Below are 25215 nucleotides of genomic sequence, written 5' to 3' on the forward strand. Positions count from 1 at the left end.
AAGTGCATGTCTGTTTTTGCTAATACAGAAATAATTATTCATAATAAGCAGTAACATGCTAAAAACATGATCAATTGTTAAGAATTACTTTATTTTGTTTGTGAGTCAACAGCAAAAGGCACCTGAAACGATTTAAATAAAGCTACAGAAATTATACGTTTCTTTGGGCAAAGTCAAAAATATCCACTTGTGAGAGATTCTTATGTGTGTACAGATCATTACAACAGTGGTGTGTTGGAATTAACTGAATCTTTGAGGGAGCGTTGACCTGTCAAACATGGCAACCTCCCTTTTACAATCAGAAATGACTGCTAAAGAGGCAAAGAATGACTCACACGTTAAATTATGGATGTAATGTTTCAGAATAATCATTAAAACCCTATTGAATACAGAGCAATAATGCAATAAAATGCATCAAATAAAGAAATGTGTCACTGGATAACAGATAAAATGCTTAGAAACCCACATTTAGGAGCGTCCCAGGTAGTTTTTTGTTTGTTTGTTTAGAATTTAGATTTGGGGACTGAGACGACTTTGGATAAAGGTGCATTCTGTGTATGGTAAAACATTTCTTCGTTATTTTGGATCCTGGGTGGTTATTATAAAACCCAATTACAAAAAAAAACAAAAAACAAAAAAACAACAACAATTAAAACATCTCGGTTTTATAAAACTTACAATATTTACATTTGGAAAAAACCATTTTCTTTACAAACCTGCCAAACAAACATGTTTGGCAGGTTGGCATCTTAACCTCATCAAGTGGCATCTTAACCTTGATGAGGTTAAGATGCCACTTTTTGCTGTGCTAAAAATTAGCCTTGAATTTGATTCTAGGTATTTCACCATCATCTTTAAAATATTTGATCAACTTATAAAAATACAGACATTGCTATGATTACTTTTACATTTAAAGGAGCTGTTAAAATAATTATTTCTTAACATTTTCTTTATCCCAAAATTTAATGGACTGATATTAGAGACTGAATTTTTATTTTTTTTGTATGTGTAAAATTATCCTACTATACACAAGACTTTTTACATATCTTTACTAGGGGTGCAGATAAATGTAGCTGTACATGGATGGGTATCTTTTATATTTTATCACAGTAAAATCTGCTGCATTCACTCCTCAGAAACTCCAGAAAGTTTTTCTATCTTTGCTACAAATCGTTTCTTGCTGGAGTCCAGGATGTTGATCCCATTTTTCTCAAAGTCATATCCAACTCTCTGCAGCTCCTTCAGTCGCTCTGTGATGTTCTGGATGCTGTAGTCCAGGACTTTTGGCTTCTCCAAAATCTGCTTTATTTTTATTCCTCCTTTTAGAAGACAGTCCAGTTTGGAGTTCAGAGTGGCTGCGCCGATGTAGAGAATGTTGGGGTAGTTTAATACTAGTTTTTTCACGTCGCTTTCTTTGAGGCCTAGCACGGACATCTTCTTCTCAAGGCTGTGGATGTTTTTCTTCAGACAGTCGTTGGAAAGGACCAAAATGTCTACTCCTTTTCCCTGCAGAAGTGCTAGCAGTTCGGCATCACTTAACGTCAGAGAGGTTTTCAGATTGTTAATGTTGGTCCCGACTCTTTTAGTACTTTTGATTAGAAGATACACGTTTTTAGATATTATACTTGTAGCAAATTGTTCAGGATTTTTTCCACCCAGCTCCAGACAGATGTCTTCAAGAAACTCCACCATCTGTTTGTTCAGCTCCAGGGTGTTGGAGAACGTCCTCGGCGCTGTGGTCAGTAGCCGACGAAGGTCCTTGGAGTTTAATCCCAATGAGATCAAGAAAGCGATGTTCTTCTTCAAGTCATCGTTGTCACTAGAACGGAAAAAAGACTCGGGTGAGCGGTCCAGGATGCTCACGATCTCAGCGTCTGTGTTGAAAACGTTTCTCCACAGCTGCCAGCGTTCCTCCAAGTGATCAAGTGACCGCGTGATGGCGCGGGGATAACGGGACACGATGCTGGCGATAACTTTGCGGCTGGCACCTTTTTCTTGCAGGAACTGAGCGAGGCACATCTCGTTGGTGAAGGACTTTCGAAGAACACCTGGTTGACGCTGGCGTGCCATTTTTATGTCCACTCCCAACACAGATAGGTTCTCCAGCAGAGATTTATTCTCTGTGTCTGATGGCAACGATGGGTCATTACTGCCACTGCAATGCCTCAAGGTGATGCAGGTTGATGCTAGCTGTAGCAGTGAATGCCTAAAGCTCTTCTGCAGAATGAGCGAATGATGGATACGAATAAGGGTCCTTATACCAGAAACTGAAGCCATTTTTTCCTGAAAGGGACCAGAGATCCATGTTATGGCATTTCTTTGGTTATAAATGGTAAAACAATTTAAAAAAACAGTAATGTAAATAAGTAAGCTATAATAAAGTGACTTGTTTATTTTAATGTTTACTTATCCTTTCTGTTCAGGTCCTTAAGAAATTTTAATTTTCCTAAGATTCAAGTTTACTTCTGTGCATTAACAGTAACTAATTAAAAATTAAACTTTACATTTACTTTCCAAATATTGTGAAGAAGTAAATCTAGAACTTTTTCACATTCTGTCACATCACAAACTCAAACTTAAAACTATTTATTGGGATTATATGTAACAGACCAGCACAGCAGTGCATTGCTTTGAAGTGAACAAAACAAAAACTATACATGAATTTTCTAAAACTTTTCCAAAGAGTAGTATTTTTATCAACTTCCTGGTACGACATACACCAAAACACATCCAGCTGAAACGGCTGCAAAAGTTGAAGGGCTGGGATATTAATATTTATTGAAAAACTCTGTAAATATGTACGTCTTATTTACTTTTAGTAAGAAATTCAGGAAATACAAATAAGCATTATTTTTACTTCTAATCTATCAACAACTTATGCTGAATTATGATATCACAATGATAATTTATTATTATTATTATTTTTAAGCTGTAAGACAAATTTAATTTAGAGAGTCTGGAAAATGTACTTTCTAGAAGTGACACACAGCATCTACCCAATCAAAAAAATAGGATTTACTGAAACCAGAAAAGCTAATCTGATGTGAAATTCTGGTTAAGCAAAGTTTTTTCACGTCTTGTTAAAAAAAATCTGAATTTAAAACCACATTTGGTAAAAGTTAAATTCAAAACAACACCGTCGGTTTGCTGCTTGCGTGCCTTCCACCAGGGTAATTTAAACCTTATTGATATTGTGGGAAATGCTATATTTAGCAAAAACACTTGACAGTCTTTCTTTAGTTTTAAAATTTAAAACAAACATACCATATTCCGTTTTTCGACTTTACTGTTCACACTATACCTTTTGAACGTACCAGTGGATGCGAGAACTTGGAGGAGCTCACGCGAGATTTTGAATTTGAGAAACGAATTTATCGAAGCTGGCGCCCTCTAGCGTTTCGGAGTTTAAACTTGCTTCCCAGTTTGTTGTTTTCGCCAGCAGGTCGCAGCAAAGGACAGTGAGACTTGTCGCTTTGTGAGACTTGTCGCTTCAAGTTAACGTGAACATGAACGTTTATAAAGAAAAAAAGGGATTCTAGGACACTTATTACGATTCCGTATTGAGACATGACGACGTTAACCATTGAAGTTAATTATTTTTAGGTTTAAAAAACCTTCAAAAAGCACTATAGCATTTTCAGTCATTTGTATAATTCCTACAGAAACAAGCGGGGAAACAGGACTGAGGCCACTGAAAAAGATTTGATTTGTTCTCAGAATTCGGGCCTTTTAAAAAATATTTTACAGAAAACTACTGAATTAAGAGGTTAGTTTTTCACACACAAGCTTATAAATAATGACAGCTTTGAACATTCTTCATGTTTTTTACAGATAAAAAAAAGATTTTAGAACATTTTGTAAATCTCTCTAGAATTTGTGGGGGGGGTTTTATTTGAACAAAATCAGTCCATCCCACTTTATATGTGCTATTTATTTTATATATGTGCAATTTGCTTGAAACCTCACTTTTTCTTTTAATTTTAAATCAAATTTCAGTTGTATTTTGATTTCACACGAGCAACATCAAAGCCCCAGTTTTAGGTATTACTAGCTTGATTCATTTCAGCCACATCAGAAAGCATTGTGCTGCAGTTCGCAGCTGAAAAACCTATTGACTCGACTCCCTCTCTTACTGAAGAGTCCCACCACTTATGAATATTTTACAGCACAGTGAAAGATGGCTACATTATGCGTCCACTTTGCTGCTCTGCTACTGAAGTGACCCAAGTTTCAGTCACAACCTCTTCTGCACTACCAGCCTAGAAAGCAGCATTTTGTTTCTGGCATGAACAGTTCAGACAGTGTCCATTATTGTGAGAGATAATCCTGCTTCTTTCATGTTTTATGTAAACTTGAAGCTCAATTATGATCTGTTTTCTCATGTTGTAATACAAATTGAGCATATTAGCTAAATTTAAGGCAACTAAAGGTTAGTTATTTGCTTTTGTGAAATTGGAAACATTTGATGTAAGCACTAAAAACTGCATTTTACTGACTTATGAGACAAGAAAAATATGCAATTATCTAATAAAGATGTTTTTCTAATTTTTACTGAAATGAGAAACTGCTGTTGACGTCTTCATCTTTATTGTTAGCTTGAAATTGATACCACCAGACAATCAATCAACTGTATTTTTTAAATAAAATTATTAACTCCTTGGAAAACTAAAAGAGGTGTCAATATGCGCTTACCTATTTTAATTTAATTAAAACTGTATGCAGAAAAACTTTGACATTAGACTGAAAAGTTGGGGTAATAGTTTAAATTTCAAACACACCTTACTGTTTACCCACCAAATGATTTTAATCAAATATGTCAAATTAGTTTACATTTTAAGCAAATTTATTGGACTAATATTATGTAAAAAATAATTTAATTGAACTCTTTCAGAGGTTTGATATTTCTCTTACTTCCTCTGATGCTCTTCTGACTTTTGTTCCTTAAAGATGTAAATTAGGTCATGCATGAATTTGTGAGCAACATGGTTTTAATATTACATCGACTTCCGTCTTGATCCGTTTGTTGAGGTCCTTTTTGTAAAGTTGCTTGGGTAACTGCAGACACAGAACACAACCGGAGCGACTGAATAATTTAAGAAGTGTCGAAACTTTCAGATGCTGGTGGTTACTCGCAGACGCTGTTGCTCGAGCAGCAGGTGTCCCCAGGTGGGAGTGTGCGGATAAAAAAATGTCCAAAAGACGATGGGTGGAATTCAAGATCTGCCAGACTATAAGTTGTTCAGCGCCGGTCAGCCGAAGACGCAGAGAGTCCTCTCCAGCTGCCACTGCAGCCACTGCAGGTACGTCTCAAAACAGAATGAAACTTTGTATTTGTATTAAAGTAACAACTGTGTATTCTCATAGTTCTCTTTTTTTTTCTTATTCGTAAATTTACCAGCTAGATATCAGTGTTTCTGTAAACATTGGGGGTTGCAACAATATAAAGCATGTAAAAGATAATATAAAAAATTAGCACTGTTTTCTATACACCTGAGCAAGAAATAAGTGACAAATGAGGTAGTGTGAATGTTTATTTAGTTTTTAAAATAATCAATTAACATATATTTTTAGTTTTTTAATGAATACGTAGGTCAGCTATGTTTCACATTAGTAAAAAATAAACCACCATGTTTGAAAAATGCTTGCAAAAGTTCCCATTATTTTTTTCCAAACAACTGCAACCCACATCTCCCAAAATCATCTTCAAAATAATGAAACCTGCTTTTAATTGTAAAACATAATCTAATTATTCTAACATTTACCTAATTTGGAGTCTGTTAGAGAAAATGCTGATGGTCTTTTCCTGTATCACTCCCATCTGTTGTAGAAACTGATGCCAGTCTCTCAGGTTACCTGCAGGCTTTTAGCCACGGCACCTTTAATGACTCCTTCTTTGGGGAGGATGTTGCTCTTTTTTCATCAGAAATGAGCTCAGGGTTAGTCTATTTATACATCTTCATACAAAATGCGAGGTAATTACCAGTTGTTTACCAGCTAATGTTAAAATGAGATAATGTTGCCTAAAAAGAAAGCTCAGCTGGGACAGCTCTGGCGGCCTCTCCTCCCATCGCCATAGAAACTAGACAGAGGAATTCATGCTGCAGAAACTGGAGTCAAAGCCGGAGAATCACAGTCAGACATGTCGTTGTCATTAATCGACTTTACTGCTAATTGCATGTTTCATGACAAAATGGGTGTGTGTTGATGCAATTTTTATATTTAAAAGGGGAGATGGAGTTTTGCTACTCATTAAAATACCAACTGTTTGATCACCAAGCTACATTTATTAAAATAAGATATTCACACACACACACACACACACAAAAAACCGACTGGTAAATTGTATATCTATTTAAGATATATTGCAGAGAAAATAGACTATCCCCCTTCTGGGTTCCATTAGTTAATGTTTTTAAATACTGTTTTATTTACTTCAAACTTGCCTTGCTTTAAAAACATGAACGGAGTTTATTATATGTGTGGAAAATAGGGAATAATTTTATGCTTTTCTGGCATCAAGACAACATAGACCTAAAAAAACTAAATTAAAAATGGCACCATATGAATTTGGTGAAATCTGCACTGAATTATTCTATACTTTTCCAGATTAAAGAGAGTTTAATGCTCTGACTTCCTGAAATGTTGAAGATGATAAAATATGAATTCATTTTAAGGCTTTTCACCAACGGACTATCAACAATTATTTCGTTATACATATTTTCTTAGATAAAAGTAGAAATCTCAAAGATAGTTTTATCTTACTGAAGCATTTCACAACACCAAACTCTCTTTAATCTGGAAAACTATAGAATAATTCAGTGCAGATTTCACCAAATTCATATGGTGCCATTTTTTATTTAGTTTTTTTTTTAGGTCTATGTTGTCTTGATGCCAGAAAAGAATAAAATTATTTTATTGCTTTCACAAATACAATAAACTTCTTTTCATGTTTGTAATGCTACAGAACATTTCAGCAATCCAACAAACAAAACATTACATTGCAATGGCATAATGAAGAAAGGTAAAGAAAGGTTGGAATACTGACTAGAGTTAGTGATATTTCAGGTAACAATAATCAAAGACAACTAATATTTTTTTTATCTTGATTTAAAAGAATTCAGGATTTCAGCATTTTTGCAATTTTCTGGAAATTGTTCCAGATTAAAAACTGACTGCTGCTTCTCCATGTTTGGCTCTGATTCTGGTGATCCAGAGTAAACTTGAATCAGAAAATCCGAGAGGCCTACAAGAGTATGTTAAAAGTAGTTCAGTCCAAGTTGGATGAGTCTAGATGTTTAAAACTGAGCTGATAAAATGCAGTCCAGATTACAAAAAAAAAAGAAAAAAAAAAGGGAAAATAGCACTGTAACGTTGTTCTTAATTAAATTGGTAAGTAAATTCAATAAAAAAGAAAATTTGTTTATGGAGTATTTAACTGATATTTTTAAAATATTATCTTGGCGCTTGTGTTGCCCTCTGACACAGTTGTGCCCTAGGCAAAAAGCCATATTCTCCGAATTTAACCCTTTCATGCATAGCGCTCACTGCAGTGGACAGCTATCTAAAAGACATTTTCTTGTGTTTCTTGTGGATTTTAATGTTATAAATGCACACAGACCACTGGAATGGACACTAGTGCATCATATAATACACTATAAACTACTGGCCATCCATTTAACAACAAAATCTTTGTTAATCCAAAATGGCAGACAGATGAAAAAAGCAACTCAGGAATATTCTCCTCCTATTGCAGAAAGCTCTTGCATGTAAAAAACATATTGTGACATCAAGTAACTCCTAAAGACTAATACTTGTATTTGGAGAAAATTACAACTGGAAACAGTTGGAAACAAGTGGAAACTTTTTTCTCCAAGTTTTTTTTATGCCTTAAGAAAGTCAAAAACCCTTTGAAAAAAAAATCCTGTCATAAAGGATTATAATTCATGCATGAACGGGCTAAAACGTGCAATCAGTGCAAGAGGCTTCATGTTTTTAAGAAATTACTATACGACAAAACTACTTGCCATACCGATAGCACCAGTGGGCGTGGCTATAAATGCACCTACCCTACGTCATCACAGTTGAGTCTCATGTTTACGTGGAAAATATGGCGGCGGACTACAATCAAGGGGATAGCCAGTGATTGGGAATCACGGCATTGGAGAGATAGTCCGCTTTCCGCTGTGAGACTTCCTTTTCCTCCTGGATATTTCTTATGAAGCAGTTTTCTTGTTTCAGTCTCGGAGTCAGCGGGAATGGAGGACGAGGAGAGGCAGAAGAAGCTAGAGGCCGGCAAGGCTAAGGTAGGATTCAAGACTCCCTAACGTCCTCTGAGTGGTCCAAAGTTACAGCATATTGTTCCGGTGGAGTTGTTTTTCTGTGGTTATGTCCGTCAGCTGTTTTGACCCCAACCCCCTCCCCTTCATACCACCTTCCCAGCTGTCATGCGCCGTGTCTGTCTGACAGCTGAGAGGGAGGGAGGAGGGGGTTAGCCGCTGCTACTGCTAGCCAAGGCTGCCTTTGTCATGCTGCATATCTGACATTTTTCCCCCTACACTGCTTTCTTTTTTCTTTTTCCGTATCGAAAGAAGTATCGGCTAATTCTCGCACAAGTCTAGCCGTCGCATCATTATTTAGAGCTTATAAACGGCACCTGAAGTGACACTCAGAGGCTGGTGTAACAGGATTTACAGGGTATATCCTCACTAGCTAGGTAAAGCATTGCTTCACTTGCCAGAGATGACTTGTATTGGTTTAAGCAACAGGAATACGCCAGAAGAGGCTCTATGCTGTGCTCATAAAGTAAAATATTTGCTGAGAAAAGAAGGGAGTACTTGTTAAACTGGATGAGTTTGTATGTTGTTTTTTTTTATCTACCAGTAGCTGTAAACTCAAAAACCAGCTCACTCTGTTTTGAGAGGCTGTTTGTCTTTGCTGAATCTCTGCAGGCAATGAGCTCATGTGTCACTTTTGTCAATATATGTCCATAAATACTAAATCAGAAGCTTTTAAGAGCTGCTAGAGTTGCTGCACAATTTGATACATCTATGATGGACAGAGGTAATGTTACACTCAGTAGCATGTGATTACAGAGTTGGATATCACCACTGCCTCTGTGAACACAAAACTATTACTATGTAAGCATTGGCTACTGCAGTTCAGCTGGCTGAAACAAGTTTGCTACATGTTCTCCAGTCAGCTACAAAAAGAACAAATATTACTATTTTGATTACAGAAAACATAGGAAGTTGTATCCATGGAAACCAAAGGAGCACCACCCGGTACTGTTTTAAAACGACTATTAGGGTGCTATACACAGGTATCCAACCAATTAATCAAGTAACAACAGATTTTTATAACCTAAAAAAAGCTATATTACTCTGAAGAAGCAGTTAAAAACTAAATTTAGTTGTTATAGTCTATTTTTTCTGCAGTTTCACTATCAGAATCTAAATAATAATTAGAAATGTAACATAAGTAGAACTGTTTTTTATGTTTTACAGCAATAGGTATAAGTTTTGTTTTTTGTTTAAGTAGGGCAAATTAAATCTTGTTGCACATTTTAAATCTTTGCACATATAGTGCGAAGCCTTGGTTGTTTTATTTAAAGTTAATGCATCTTGGTGTAGAGCTGCTGGAAATCTGTTTCTGATTGTTATTTACTAAACATATTTAGAAAATCACAGTGAGTTTTGTCCGACAGAAGTTTGCAGAGACCATCCCCCTGGTTTGCACTCTGGTATTTTGGCTTGTAAAAGGCTCTTTGCTGCTGTAGACTAGTCTGCCTGCTGTTTTTTTCCTCCCAGTGCCATGTCACCATGTCCTCACATGCAGTAAAGAAATCAAGGGTGTTATTATTTGAGATTCTTGTCAGATGAGTCCTTGCAGGCTTAGATAAAAATCTGATGCATGTTGCTTTTCTAAAATTATGTACATAGCTTAAAGTGTACAATGAGTCTGCATTTATATTGTCTCAGAACTGAAGCAGGATTTTATCTGAATGTTAGTCTGGAGATAAAGGTGCGACCTGAGCTTTTCCTCTCTAACAATCAGATTGGGTGACTGGATTTTTGTCAAATGGAGTGAAAGACGAGTTTTTGTTGTCTGACTGAAGTGCGAGCTGTCAGTGATGCATTGTGCAGAATCAGGCATGAGCTTTTGAGTCATGCCAGACAATAGGGAAAGTGGAAATTGTGGGCTGCTGTTGCCATAGTTTTGTTCCAGAATGGAAGAATTTTCTTCATCTTTAGTTTGGCTTCAAAATCAAACATATTGACAAGTGTTTTACTATCAGTAACTGATAGTTGATCAGTGTAGTCATCTTAAATCTCCTAGAAAAATTAAACTTTTACTGTCATTTCACCTCAGTCTTTGTTCTTTTATTCATGTAGATCCTTTATGGCCAGTACAAACATCTATCTATCAGGCTACATCAAAAATGAAGGTAGAAGAAGTCATTTTTATAGAGCGTCTTTCCACTATAGTAATCTTTCTCAGGATTCAGTTAGCCTAAAGGGTCAGTTTCTCTGTTAGGCACTGCTGCCGGTTTTAGCTGATCTTCTTAACTTGGACCTTAATCGCTCAGCTGGACGCGTCCTGCATGTCTCTGTGCGACAACCAGCCTATAACTGGCACAGATTACGTAGCTGATTAATTGGCTTAATTGACTCTGGAGGGTTTTATTTTTATGATGCAGAGGCACAAGCTCAGAGTAATGATAGATACTTGTGCTGGGTCATGCTGTGTTGCTTAAAATGGGTTAAATCACAAACAGTTTGGATGTCATGGTGTGGAAGATGCCTAGTTTAGCTATTGTGCCTGGCTGAAGTGTTCAGGTCATGATGGACTAACATGTGGAAGTGAAGAATAAAAATTTAGCGTAGTTTTTACAATGGTTTTACAAATAATAATCTGTAAAGTGTGGCATGATTTTGTATTTTTAACCCATTCCAGCTGCATCTTGTTGCTTGTTGTAACCACAGGGTAAGTCGGGTACAAATAATCTGGGATGTGTGATTGATAGGAGTGGAGCAGGACGGGGCCCGGGCACATAATTGTGCAGTCTCCTGCGCTTGTTACAGTCTAATTAACTTCTGCACTTTACTGTCTTTCTTTTCACAACAAGGTAAACAACCTACTACTCTATTTATACTATAAATAAATTATCGTTTTGTCCTTAGCTTTTCAACTCGCTGTCTGTTCCCGATCAACAAAATGCAATGAGTTCAGTGTCCACGTAAGACCTGATAATCAGAAAATGTTTTATTTTTCAGTTTTTTATTGATTGCCTCCACGATGTGCTGGGTGTGTAAACTTGAAAATGTGTGTACTAAGTAGTCACAGGTCTGAATAAAAGTGCACACAGAATATTATTAGAGATGCACAATAACATCGGTATCGGCTGATATTTGTAATTTTTTAACATATTGATATCTGTCCTGTAAATAAAACCAGGCCAATATGAACAACCAGTATTTATTTGTACCAGTATCTGTTTCTGGTGGGGGATTTCCCCAAAGGTGTCAAAAATGGTAGCGAAATATATATATATAATATTGGTAAATATTGATTATCGGCCATAACAGCAATATCAGATATCGATATCGGCCCAAATTTTCACATTGATGCATTCCTAAATATTATTTAGTTAAAAGCGTTTAAAAATCATGTATCAGTTTTCTGCCTGTTTCCATTTACTCATCACTTTATGTTGGTCACATCTCATCATCTCATCAGTAAGTTAGCCACACCAAAAGATCAACACTTGCACACCTCGTTGATAAATAATGAATTTATATCGTTCCATTTATGGGGCTTTGGGGATTTGAGTTTTCCTTGTAAAATGTTCTTTCTTTTTCTGGAACTGCGAAATTTTAATGGGTTTGCGTTTTGCACCAAAACTTTCTGTTCACAAAAAGGTTCGAGTCAGTTGCGGTGAGGATTTGGGAAGCTTTACATGCTGGCCGTGCACTTCAGCAAATCAAAACATGCTTCTTGTTTTGCTCAAAGCATGAAAACTGCAACAAATCCATTGAAGACGGATCCGAGCGGGTTTCTGCTTTTAAACATTCTCTCCCTGTTGAGTGGATCTTGTGCACAGCATTGATCTTTCTGGGTTGGTTCATTGAAAGGGAAGCCTCAAGACCTTTCTGTGTTTCTCTCTGCACTCAGCAGTTGTTGATGGGGGATGAAGGAGTCTTCAGCTCCATTTCTCACTTGCTCCATATTCTTGGTACATTTAGTCTTCTCTGCTTTATTTTATTCTGGTAAACAATGTTAATTTGCACACATATATTATACAAACATTCCATATTTAAGTGGATATTTTTCCTCCCATCACCACTAATTTCTAGTGTCAGCTTGGTTTATAGGAGCTATTAGAGTTTATTATGCCATATTGACTAGAAATGTTTTATGTAAATGTAATCACGGATACTTCACATTAATAGCATCATGGCTTCATAGAAACAAGCCGACAATAAAATAAAACAAAATATGTCTGTCTTGTGACGACTCCAAATTAGTGTGGTTGTCAAGTAGGGCTTAACGATATGGCTGAAAAACGTATCGCAATAAAAGCGTTTCATATCATTCTATCAGTAATTATTGATTTTTTTTGTTTTTTTGTTTAAATATCTGTAGTTCTGCCAAACTGGTGGCATAATCTTTCCTCTTTTATCTACAGTCTTCATTCCATGTTGTTTATTTTTAAGCAGCTACAAGGCAAAGTGGTGAAACTTTTAAACTGCTGCTGCGCCAGCTACTCAACAGATTGTTGCTAGGTAACCACAGAGTGTCTGAGTTGCTAGGTTACCAAAGAGTGAGTGAGTTAGTTGATTCCACCAACTTTGGATCGGAGTTCAGTAAATATTCTAGCACATTGAATAATCTATCAGATGTGCTATCTATTGATATTGATCACATATCTATCGCCACATTTGTTATTGATTTATTGTCCTGCCCTATTGTCAAGTCAAATTAGGGACTTATCCCTAATTTGGGTTGATATCAATATCCGATATTAGTATTTCTGTTATGTGTACTTATTTAGATAAGCAAAATAGTATTCCATAGCTAATATAGTTGCTCTGGTCTTCTAAAGAATCAAACTGGCTGCTGTTTATAGTCTCTGTTTTTCTGTCACCATGAGGCTCAGATATGCAGGAAAGACCTGTGTACATGCTTTCAGACAGCAGATGGTGGTACACCTACGTAGTTTCTGTTTACCCAGATGGTGGTGCAGCTACCCAGGCTTTGAGTCTCCATATGCTCAGCCAGCAGCTGTGCCAAATAGGGCAGCTTGCAGTGCTAAGCATCTCCGCAAAAGGCAGAACCCTGGGTGATTCCTGCTGGCAGGTTTGCTGCTACTCATGTGTTATTCTTATAAAGTCAGAACCGAAGACTGCCTCCTTCTCAGAGATGCTCCAGTCCTGTTGGCTCATCAGTCGATTACATTTATTTCTGTGCTCAGGTTTTAGATGGATAAAGCTGCTCTTAAAATACAGATAAGTGGGTATATTTGGACGAGGGCGGGTCATGTGAGGAGCTGCGGAGGCTCAGATCAAGAACACTTTGAGATTTTTAAGCTGTGAATAGTAGGTGGGAACACGACCATGACACCTACTCTCAGCTCTGTCGTTTTCAGCCTCTGACCCTTTTTTACAGCATCGGCAAACACTGGGAGCTTTCATCAGGGTTTAGCTGCTGCTGTTCATAAAATCGGTGACACTTGTCTTAGTTTGAGCCGATGAGTACACTGAACCGTGAGTTTACTAATGACTCACAATGTTTGCTTGTGGTTTATAAGGCTTTTATGCAGAAATATTTGAGAGAAGATTACAAAGTACTTCAAGTTTGGATAAATTATCCCAACTCCACATCAGATTATGATTCTGCTTTCTTTTACTTGACCCTGTAACTCTGTATCTCTCTCCATGATTACGGATACACAATATATCGACACTAACATCGGTATTGGCTGATATAAGTCATTATTTTAGCATATTGGAATTGGGCCAATATGAACAACTGATATTTATTGTCATCTTTTTGTCATCTTTTTCTGGTAATTCCTTTTTTCAAAAGTTTCAAAACGGTAGATAAATCTATTTAATGTGTCTAATATTGGTTAATGCTGGATGATATGGCTGTAAAGCCTATCACGATATAAGGGTTTCATATTAGTCTATCGATAATAACTGATTAGTTTTTTGTTTTCAATTTCTGAAATACAGCCAAACTGGTGACATGACTGTTGTATCCATAGTTTTTACTCCACAAAGCTGTTTTTATTTTCAAACATTTATGAGGCACGGTGAGGAAACTGCCACTGCAGCAGTTACTCAACAGGTTGTTGCTAGGTAACCAAATAGTGAGGGAGTTGCTAAGTTACCAAAGAGTGAGTCAGTTAGTCGATTCCACCTAGTTTGCTTTAGCCACCTGTGAGAGGTTGAGTAGCTAAAATCATTCCTCTGCCTACATCCCCCAGAATGCTGTGCAGGTCTGGGTATTGCAAAGTAATGGACGAGTTTACCAGTGAAATTTGACACAATACTGTCATCAAAATTACAACAGTATGCCAAAATTAGCAAAGGAAACATATGACGAAATATCTTAAAAATAAATTTTAGATTATGAAAGGACTTGGGCAGGCTAAGTCTGTAATCTGTTGCTCCTTGAGCCAACCATAATGACTCCTAATAATAGAACCAGCTAAAGTTTTAAATATAACAAATACAAGATTTTAGCTGTTTTTCATTATATCCTGAAATATTTGTGTTGAATTTCTACAAGGAATGATACTGAGAGTACCAGTATTATACTTTTATGTGTTTTTCTTGTCATTAGGTGTCATTGGGTTGGAATCTATGTGCTTTTTAAAAATAATTTTCCAACCCAGAGGAAAAAAAAAAGTTATCCATCCTGGAGATAAAATGACTGTTCTTTAAAAATTACAACAACTTTCCTAAAGTAGATATTGATCTAAATTTCTACTTTTTTTCTCCCAAAAAAAGTCATGTGATATCTGTGGCTCTAAACAAGTTTTTCTTTTTTTTTTTTTTTTTTTTTTGGCCTGGCCTGATGAGTACAAACTTACTCTACATTATAAAGGTTGCAGACCTCTGGACTAAGGGATATTTTTGTGAATTCAGTATGGTCAGTTTATTACGCCTCTCTCATTCTTTTCCTTTGTTCTTTGAACTCTTGTGTGAGGTTAAATAGAAGGGTAAACTATGAGATTGTCAGAAGATAAGAGCGTTATCTTGCTTTGTTTCATCAGGGCTGCATACCAGAGGACACAGGGAAAGGATGGTTTCACAGATAGTATTGGTGTTTGTATTGATTAGCAGAAATGTATGTAGGACAGTTTAGACTCTTACTAGCCTAAATTGATTTCTGTTTTACCAGCTGACAACAACCTGGTTTTGATTTTGATTTGATTTGATTTTTTTCAAACTTAAGGCATAGATTTGGTTTAAATTAAAAAAATAAATAATAAAAAAAAAAAACATTCGGCATTTGGAAATAAAATTGGTGCTTCTGGGTGCAGTTTCCTCAATCAAAGTAGTAGTTTTGAATCCAACAAAAAAGATGAAGGGATTACACAGCTACCCTTATTTATGCATCAAAACCAAAATGTCGCCAACCATTATCTGATTTATACCAAAGTCAAACCAGAGCGCATGTGATGCATTTACAGACTGACAGAAGTGGGAGTTTTTAGTTTTGATGCATTTAAGAACAGGAAAAGTATCAGATTTCTCAGCGTTTGACTGACACGTCAATTCTTTGACTGTATGAATAGTTATGAATAAGATGTTTTGTGTCAAAGCCATGCAGTTCTCACAGGTTATGATCAAAAACACATTTTTAAGGTTGGCCCAGTTAGATTAAAATGTTATGCTTTTTTGGGTGTTTTTTATGCTATTTAATGCGTCTTTATCCTGTACAATCTTTCTTTGTTATATTACTTTCTTACCTAGACCTAATCTGAGCCTTCAAGGCCAAGGTTTTTGTAATTTCTTACATCAATGTACAAGCTAGCTATTAAAAATACCTTGAATTATGTTTCTTTTTAGTTGCTCTCCTGATAGTAATTTATTTTGAGAGAGTTCAGCAAATAGAACCAGATTTTGTTGTTTATATATATACACACACACACACACACACACACACACACACATCAACTGACCTAAAAATCTGCTTTAAACATTAAATTTCCTTCAGGTTGGACGTTTTTCTTTACTGCCAGCTGATGCAGCCGATTTAATTGGGACATGTTTGTACCTTGGCTGCCATTAACCATCTGTCCTGTGAAGAAGCACACAAACGCAATGGAGGTGCACCTGTCTCTGAAGATGCATGACGTCTGCTGTGTGTCATGTGGTAGCAGGGGCGTTTTACAGGCAGGTGATGAGGTGCTAGTGTGGGATGAAACTGATCTGTGGCAGAAGGTCCATTCAGACACAGGTCTGTGGCTGCTGCCAACTGCTGCTCATGTTCTAATTGGCTAATGTCTAGATGAAATGGTGGAAAAGCAGCCTTATGTTTGACATTGTACTCAGGACATTATGGATAAAAATAAATTATTTGCTACTTTTTATGTTAAGTTTTTATTTTTTTTTAAATATACAAATATGTAAAAATATCTCGGTATGCAGATCATCATTGTTTTTATTATCTGTTTATGTAGTTCACCTGTGTGAATCAGAGTAGTGGTGATAGCGGCACTTTAATATCCATGTTTCAAACACGCTCTGCTTCAGCACAGTTCTGGAAGGAAGTTTCCTCAAGCCAAATAAGGTTACTGACCTGAAACTGACCTTTGACCCTTGACTTGCTGTCTTTGTTACAGTGGGTCAGCAAGATAAAAAGTAAAAGTATAGTAAAATGAACATTGTACTTTTAGTCTATGAATTACTGACAACATGTCTCTGAAATTCCAAGCAAACATTTAGTATTTATTTCCAGAAAATGAGAAATGGTCAAAATAACAAAAAGATGCAGTGCTTTCAAACCTCAAATAATCCAAAGAAAACAAGTTTATATTAATTTAGAAACAACAATACTAATGTTTTAACTCAGGAAGAGTTCAGAGATCAATATTTTGTAGAATAACCAGGAGGTTTTCAATGGGGTTCAGTGCAGTGGGCTCTTCATTTTTTCCAGAGCTGTACATCTATTCCTGAGAATAAAATTAGTGCTATTTGTTATTTGTACTAAACTAACCAAAATGAGAAAGACTAACAAACAAATATCAAATATTTTCATCTTCAGTCAATGTGTTATTGTGCAAGTCGGCTGCAGGAACAAATATCAAACATTTCCAGTCTGGAAAGCATGACTGTGTGTTTTCCCGGATAAATGACATACTGTAGTTTAAAAAAGCAATCCCTTTAGTCGGGATTAGCACCTGTTGCAGTACGAGGCGTGTGTTGGGTCATATGGACACAAGGAGGGAGGACTCATTGGTAGCAGGGCAGGAGGCGTATTTGGGCCGTAAAATGTTTCGTTTGACTATCACCAAACTGTGTCGATTCAGAGTAAGTTTATATGTTGTTTATTTTTTGCTAAAAGTATTGTTTAGTGGAGTTTCTTGGAAAGAAAGGCGTGGATCTTGACCAAACAAATGGGTCAGACAAGCTTCTAAATGACAGCGGAAACAATATAGTAAAAATGAAAGGAAATCTTTTACATTTATTTCTTTTCTCATGTCACCTCTGACTTTAACTGAGCATATTTGACTTCCTCTCGCTGCAGTTGGCTGAGTACCGCCAGAGAAAAGCTCATGCAGACTCCCAGAAGAAGCAGAAGAAGAAGAAGAAAAAGAAGCCGGCCGAGGATTCGGAGGCAGAATCGCAGGGAAGGGTGGAGGTCGAGCCGGATCAGTTTGTGGGTGGAGAAGGAGAACGAGAGGTCAAGGGTGAAAGACGAGATGAAGGGAGTGAGGAAACACCCACCACAGAGTTCACCTTCACCAAGACGCTGAAGAGCGGAGAGACGGTCAGGCATGACCAGACCTACAAGATAGAGGTACACACATTTATTTCATACAATACTCAACACAGCAACGCTCACTCTCTATGCTTAACTTTGAAGTGCCAACTTTCATTTTTCTAAAATTGTCAATCTTTTTAGGTTTGTTTTGCAAAGTATTCATTCTCTTAAGCATTTTCATGTAATGTTGCAACCAAACGTTAATGCATTTTAATAGAACTTTATATGCAAGACCAAAGTAACACATAATTTTGAAGTTAATCAGAAAAATATGTATTGTTGTCAAATATCTCTAATGAAAGAAGTTTTAAAAGTGTGCCATGAATTTATATTTAACATTTTTAAAACTGATATTGTAACATAGTCCTCCTAAAATGGCCCAGTCAAAGTCTTCTTGAACATGTTTGGCAAGACTTGAACATTGATGTTCACATTTCTATTTGGAGCTGTTCAAGTCCAATCATCCGTGTGCAAAAAACATGTTTAGATGTGTACAGCTGGTAGACATTGTTGTTTTTATGATGTATTTATTCAGGGAGGTTGAAAATAAATGCACACCACACTTTTCAGATTTTTTTTTTCCTTGGGGGGGCGGAGGGAGGAATTTGAAAACTCATGCATGATCATTTTCAATCCACTTCAAAATAATGCAATACTTTATGTTGGTCTAACCGTAAACACAAAAAAACATACATCAAAGTTTGTGCTTGTTACATTTCAAAATATGAAAGCATCTTTCTTTCCAAAAGATGTATTTGAACAAATCGGTCTACTCTGTTTTAATATGACTTGTTAGCATTTTTTATGTAATTTTGGCACAACTCCACTCATTTTTGTAAGTAGAAAATTTGCAAAAAGTTTTGTTCCTCCTTCAACTTGATGCTTTGCTGTGAACAGTGAAAATTTAATGCCATTGCTCAAATCATATAACAACTGCATCAGTCAACACAGTCTCCCTTTCACAATCATTATATTTGAAAAAATTGGAAAGCCTAGGGTTTTTTTAGACTAACAAAGTAATGTAAATGGCTCATGATACAGTTTTCCAACACTTTTGGATGAAAATGGGCAGTGATTGTTAAATAAAAAGTCACAGATTACCTGCAAATAGGAGCATTGCTGACTAAGTTTCACAATGTCAAATACTGTAAATTAGATTTTTTTTACACAAAACACTTGAAATAATTATTAAAATAATCAACTAATTTAGTAACTGATTGATTATTACCTGAAGTTTTCTGAAAAAACAACATATTTAGATCAGTAATTTAGCACAAAAATAAACATACATTTAGCATTTAGGGTCATTAAAAACTTGTCTGTAAATGTTTTAGCCAAATCTCCTGTTTTAGCTTCACCTGGTTCAAATTTGCCAAAAGAGTGCTATGCTACTGCATTTCAGGCAATACAATGTTTGTTTTCTCATTTTAAATTATTAACATGAATGTATTTCTAATAACGTATGAAAAAGTTAAAGAAAAAATCTGTAGAATGCACCATTTTTTTTTCTTATTTAGTAGTAAACCAACCTTTTCTTTGGCTGAAAATGACAGAAATATTAAGGTTGTTTGTTTGGCTGCTTGGTCAAAAGATGTGGGCGGAAAACAAACTAACTCTATAGGATGAATATGAGCATACATGTGTTGGCGGGTTGTTTAGGAGGAAGCAGCAGTTTTGTTTTTCTCATAGGTATAAATTCACTTTTTGTGTCTCTTTATTTGCCCTTTCTGCATAACAGCCACATTAGGAACTAAAACTGAATCAAAAAGCACATTAAAGCACGTCTTTTTCACGTTTAAATGCATGTAGATGGTGCTGATATAAAAGAAGGTTGTGGTTTTTGTGGGATGCCATTATTTTCTTTACCACAACCTCAGTATTGATGCATTCTGCTGGTTTTACATAACCACCTCCTGCTATTCATTAAATCAACATACAGCACAGTCATTCCAACCTTTCTTTAGAGAAAAGATGATTGAAACAGCAGCACCTAGACATTTAATCCAGGATTTTCTGATGGATAAATTACCACTGATTACATCTCATCAGAGAATGGTTTAAAAACATGCAGAGCTGAGAGCTCTTGTACAATTTGTTCCGTCTTTCAAGCCCTCTCCGTCTCTTTTGCTCAGCCCTGTGTTGCCACTCTTCTCCATGAACCCACAAAGCTACTTGGCTGCCATGGAGACAGACAATTGCCTTTAAACTTGTTGGGATGTGTCAGTCTGTGTGACCGATTTCTATGGCCTTGCAGTGGATTTCAGAAGATCTAAAGGTTGATGGAGTGTATTATTATGTACACAGAGCTTCTGGGTTTTTATTTTTTTTATTATTTTTATGGGCAAATTATAAATTACTGCTGCCTGAATGAGATCTGTTCTGCATCACAAGTAAATGAAGCCAGTTTTTCCTTGGGCAGTTTTCTGCTCTAGGTCATTCAAATGAAGACATATTCTAAACGAACTCGTCATTTTGCTCTTGAGCAACAAAAGGAAAATGCAACAAAATGAGTCTTTTGAAAGCTACTTCAAGGTAACTATGTTTTACCTCAAGGACAGCGTCCTGAATTATTTTCACATATCATTGAAAAGTCTATTCGTTTCTGTAATTTATTTGAAAAGTGAAACATGGGTGTTTTTATAGATTCATTAAACAAAGTATTACATTTCAAGTGTTTTATTTCCATTAATTTTTATGATTATGGCTTACAGCAAAAGAGAACCAATAATTCAGAATATTAGATAAGACCAATTTAAACATTTATTTCAGAATTCTCTCGAGGCTGAAGTTATACTCGAACATTACGCAAATATTATCAGTATGGACAGTATTTATATCAGAGTCCAGTAATAATTCTCTGATATTTTTCAAGAGTTCTTGTGTGTTATTTTTCATACTGATGCAATATTTAGCCAGCAAGAGTCAAGTTGTCTAAGCATTGTGTTTTTTAAGTTCATTAATCTTGAATTGTGAGTTTTAACTTAATGCTGCAATTTAAACCAAATAATTATGTAGGAAAAAAACCTCCCTCACAAAACTTACTGCTTTAAGTTTATCTTTCACAAACTCAAATTCAAAATCTAAAACTCTAAATTTATTTGACTTAAAGAGTAGAAAGTAGTAGACACGACAAATGTTTTACAGTGTGGACACAAATGACAAAAATGCTCCATAGATCAGAATCGGAGGAAAAAATAAAACAGGCATATATCACACCTGATATCGACATTGTCTTGCAGACATATTTTACACTGCACTTTTACCTTCCACTCAACTTTCCTTGAATACCCTTGAATAACCAGCTTCTTTGGCAGTAATCTTTTGTTAGTTATCTTCCTTTTGGAGAGTCTCTGACTTTTTTCTGCACAGGTGAACAGATTAACAATTCTTTCTTTATTTATTTCAGTAATAATTTCTGGAGAAATCAAATTTGTGTTTCTCATTAACTGGAAGCCTCAAAATTAACAGAAAGAAATGCTTTAAATAAATCACGGTTTGTTTAATCAGACTGTTGACCTGGGTTCACATTTTGAAATTAATTATTAAAATAAATTACTTTTTCAAATAGTAGTGATGGGGTAAGCAATTTATGGTTTTGGTTTGTAAAATAGCATTTTCTTTAGTTTCCTTGTTTTGTAATGTAAATTCCCCAAAATAAAGCAGCCACTGCTGTCTTTTTGCCTCAGCCTATTTCATTAATTTGTCTCATTCCTGACATAGGTCTTCATTTTTCAATCTTTTGTTATTTTATTTTATTTGATGCATGTTTGTTTTTTCTCCTGCAGCCTGAAAGCGAAGTTTCCACCACAGCGGAAGATTATTCCTCAGAAGTGAGTTAATGTTTCCAAAAAAAGTGATATGAATTTAACTTTTTTTTATTATATCAGGTTATCTCTGCTTTAAAATGAGTAAAACTTTCCTTTAGAAAGTCTAAATCAACAGCGAAAACCTTCATTGTAGTTTTAGTTTTTAAATTCAACACTTCACTAAAATTATCTCCAGCTATGTAACATTAACATTTATTAAACTGTTTTTAACTCCAACAAAGCTGCTCAAAGGTGTTTTCCTGACATGATGCAGGCGTTTGTGTTGCAGCCTCCCAGATCTTAGTGTTTAACGCAGCACATTATGAATTAACAGGTAAATGGCTGCCTCCATGAGATGACAGAGAGCCTAATGATGCCTTCACAGGATTTTATCTGGGTACAGTAATCTGATCAAGCAGCTCTGCTTTGGCTTCGCTAGCAAACCAAATGCTTAACGTCTTCTGCAAGATTCTCACTAACCACGTCTGCTGTGTACTCTTTACACATTTAGTATTTTCCGTCCTGTCCTGTTCTGTCGGTGGTGAAGAAATATCATTGTTTTTAAAAAGTCAAAATGCTCCAGAAGGTCATAATGGAAAAGGGCTTCGTGACATTGCAGAAGTGTGAATTATCTGTGAAAACTGCTGGAGGAAATAATGAGGGAGTGATGAGGAGGAAGCGTCTGGTTTGAGGAGAGAAAACAGAAAGTTTTCTAAAAGGAGCCGCTCTCCGTAGAGCCACTGCTGAGACAGATGGATTTATAAAGACAATAGGACAAAATCATTTTCGTTTTGGGCCAAATCAAGATCATGAATGCTCTTAAAAGGTTGTGCCAGAATGTATTGATAAAATCCGTTCACAAACTGTTAAAATATCAATTCATTCTTAAAATTAAATCATATTGAAAAGTCCCTCCATGATTTTACATTTGTTTTGTGATTTCTTTTTGCTATAGAAATCTAAGTGTTTGTGGTACTAATTTGGAAATATTAGTAATATTTGCGCTTATTTTTGTCTGTAAATGTGACTTTTTATTACTCGCTATATGCATAACGGACTATAATCTGACATCAATTAAAGCTGAGGCAGCTGTTTAGTACAAGTAAGAAAGTTTTTGACAATTAAGGAAAATCTCCAATAAACTCCCAATTATTAGTGCAATTTGTTGATTTTGTGTGAATTTCCACAATAATTTGCAAGAAACTGGAGGGACTGATTGATATAATTTGATAACAGATAAAAACTGCACTGATTTGAGTGATAACGTAATATTTAAGCACATTTGGTGTTTAGTCTAGAATCTATAGGGCCACATAAAAAGCAAATTTTTGGTTAACTCATGTTTGTTATTTATTCAGCAGAAAATCCAGACATTTTACGCAAGTAAGAGTAGAAATACTTCATAACAAAATTACTTAAGTAAAAGTAAAAGTACAGAGTTGTAAAAGTACTCTCAAAAGTAAAATTTTTTCCAAAAAAGTTACTCAGGTAAATGTAATTGAGCAAATGCAACTAGTTACTACCCAGCTCTGAAAACATGACCCATACTTACTCTCCAACTTTGGGCTCTTCTAACAAAACTGCTTTTGCTGTGTGGTTGTGGCTACGTTCTTGGTTAATTCTCTAGTCTTTAAACCTTTTTCAGTGACTCTTTTAAAAGCCGTGTAAGTTCTGATATTGTTTCTGCTCAGGAGGAGGTGGAGGCCCTGCAGCAGCCGACAGAGGGACGGACGGTCCAGGACATGGAGGACGCGCTAGCAGCCAAGAATCAAGCTCTGGAGGAGTTGAGTCGAGAGCTGGAGGAAATGAGGTCGGCGTTCGGCGCCGATGGTGTGCAGCAGGTAAATGTTTCTGCTGTTCTGGGTTTGATTTACAGCATTTTATCCTGAATGCTTGAAAGACTACGCTACGTGTAAATGGTGTCGACTGCATGTTGACCTGCTCCTTTGAATTATTATTATGCAAAATTATTATCTCCATTCGTTTTGTTTTTATTTGGCTTTCACATTTTGTTTCTTCTTGCTGCATCATTTGTTTATGCAATTGTTAAAAAACAAAACAAAAAAAACAAGGATTTTCACTGGGAGTAAATGGTAAAGGAAAGGCTTGTCACATTAAGCGTTAAATCAGTCGCATGATAAATTAAAACAAACTCAATAATTTCCATTTGGATGACTAATCTTGTCTCTATTATCTCTTTCTACCAAAAACTGGATGATAAACTCTTCAGTCTGGTGCTTTGGTTTTAACCAGCCCCTTTTTGAAGGACAATTTTGTTTAGAGAGACTTCATAACTCACTTTATGACAACTTTCTGTTGTTTTGTTTATTTATTTTGGCTATTTAAAATGTCTTCCACTTCCAGTGTTCAATGTTCACGAGAATTTAAAGTTTATTGATGCTTTAAAATGCATTCTTGCATTATTGTGCGACTATAACCACTATATTACTTGAAAATTATCCAAGAAGAACTATATTATCATTTATTGCAACAACTTCTGGGACAAATTATCATCAGAAAAACTTGTGAAAATTTTGAAATGACAAAATGCCAGGCTGAGTAAGGGATTTTTTAATTTTTTTTTCTAAATTATTTTTCAATTAGCAGAAAGAGAGAAATTGGTGACAGTTTGTACTGTATGTTTTCATATTGTAGCTCTTTTGTAATTTGCTGAAATGCTAATGTATTCGTTAAACTGGTAACTCTTAGTATTATTTCTAGTCAATGTTTTGTCAAGTTGCTCATGTGGAAGAAAGAAAATCAGCAAAATACATGCCAGCATTTTATTAGATTAACAATCAGAACAATTGATGACTAAAATAATTATGAGTTGCAGCCCTAATTATAATGTAACAAAACAGTATAATGGGTTTGAATCAGAATTTGGCTGATTCTTTTTGCTTAAAAAAAAGAATCAGTTCTGTTTACAGTAAAGAACTGTGCCAGTAAGAAACAGTAACTCTTTCTTATTGTTTTATTAAATTGATCCTTTTTTTTTCTTGTGGTCTTTGTAATTGCCATGATGACTTGCATTAAACCCACTCTGAATGTGCAGCTGCAGGACTTTGAAGCTGCTCTGAAGCAGCGGGACGGGATCATCACCCAGCTCACGTCCAACCTGCAGCAGGCTCGCGAGGAGAAGGACGAAATCACAAAAGAGTTCCTGGCGCTGACAGAGCAAAGCCAGAAACTTCAGATCCAGTTCCAACAGGTAGGAAATGCTTTTGTTTTTGTTTTTAATTTCTCTAATTAGATGTAATTTTTTTTCTACTTTCACTATGGCATAACAATGTGTTCTCAAAAACAAAAGAAGAAGCAATAGTGTTGGAATAACTTTTTAAATTTCTGCCAAGTTGGGTAAAACAACGTTAGATTTCTCCTTCAATAAATATTTAATGTTTAAATGTCACAA

General features: G+C 35.7%; 2 protein-coding genes across 19 annotated transcripts in view; one reads left to right on the top strand and one right to left on the bottom strand.

Annotated features, from left to right (window-relative positions):
- Positions 1 to 70: 70 nt before the first annotated feature.
- mterf1 (mitochondrial transcription termination factor 1) lies at positions 71 to 3367 on the bottom strand. Of its 3 annotated transcripts, none has more exons than XM_007564904.2 (2): positions 3265 to 3367; positions 71 to 2283 (listed from the first exon to the last, which is right to left on the bottom strand). In XM_007564904.2, exons 1-2 carry the CDS (start codon positions 3265 to 3267, stop codon positions 1126 to 1128), a joined length of 1161 nt encoding a protein of 386 aa, XP_007564966.1. In that variant the 5' UTR covers positions 3268 to 3367; the 3' UTR covers positions 71 to 1125. The 3 variants fall into 3 exon arrangements, with proteins under 3 accessions (XP_007564966.1, XP_007564967.1, XP_007564968.1); XM_007564905.2 differs by having other exon boundaries at positions 3302 to 3346; XM_007564906.2 differs by having other exon boundaries at positions 3315 to 3339.
- Positions 3368 to 8008: 4641 nt separating this feature from the next.
- The window catches only part of akap9 (A kinase (PRKA) anchor protein 9), a 76183-nt gene continuing 58976 nt past the window's right edge, over positions 8009 to 25215 (top strand). For 11 of the 16 annotated variants that reach the window (XM_016677914.1, XM_016677916.1, XM_016677926.1 and 8 more), the window contains exons 1-6: positions 17430 to 17543; positions 17761 to 18033; positions 21783 to 21827; positions 22138 to 22200; positions 23495 to 23644; positions 24859 to 25014. In XM_016677914.1, coding sequence (XP_016533400.1) covers positions 17445 to 17543; positions 17761 to 18033; positions 21783 to 21827; positions 22138 to 22200; positions 23495 to 23644; positions 24859 to 25014 — 786 coding nt within the window. In that variant the 5' untranslated portion in view covers positions 17430 to 17444. Of the gene's footprint in view, positions 8304 to 17429; positions 17544 to 17760; positions 18034 to 21782; positions 21828 to 22137; positions 22201 to 23494; positions 23645 to 24858; positions 25015 to 25215 lie in introns of those variants that run through there. The other 5 variants (XM_007564921.2, XM_007564922.2, XM_007564907.2 and 2 more) reach the window with 4 other exon arrangements.

Source organism: Poecilia formosa, unplaced genomic scaffold (assembly GCF_000485575.1).
Source record: "Poecilia formosa unplaced genomic scaffold, Poecilia_formosa-5.1.2 Scaffold169, whole genome shotgun sequence".
NCBI lineage: Eukaryota > Metazoa > Chordata > Actinopteri > Cyprinodontiformes > Poeciliidae > Poecilia > Poecilia formosa.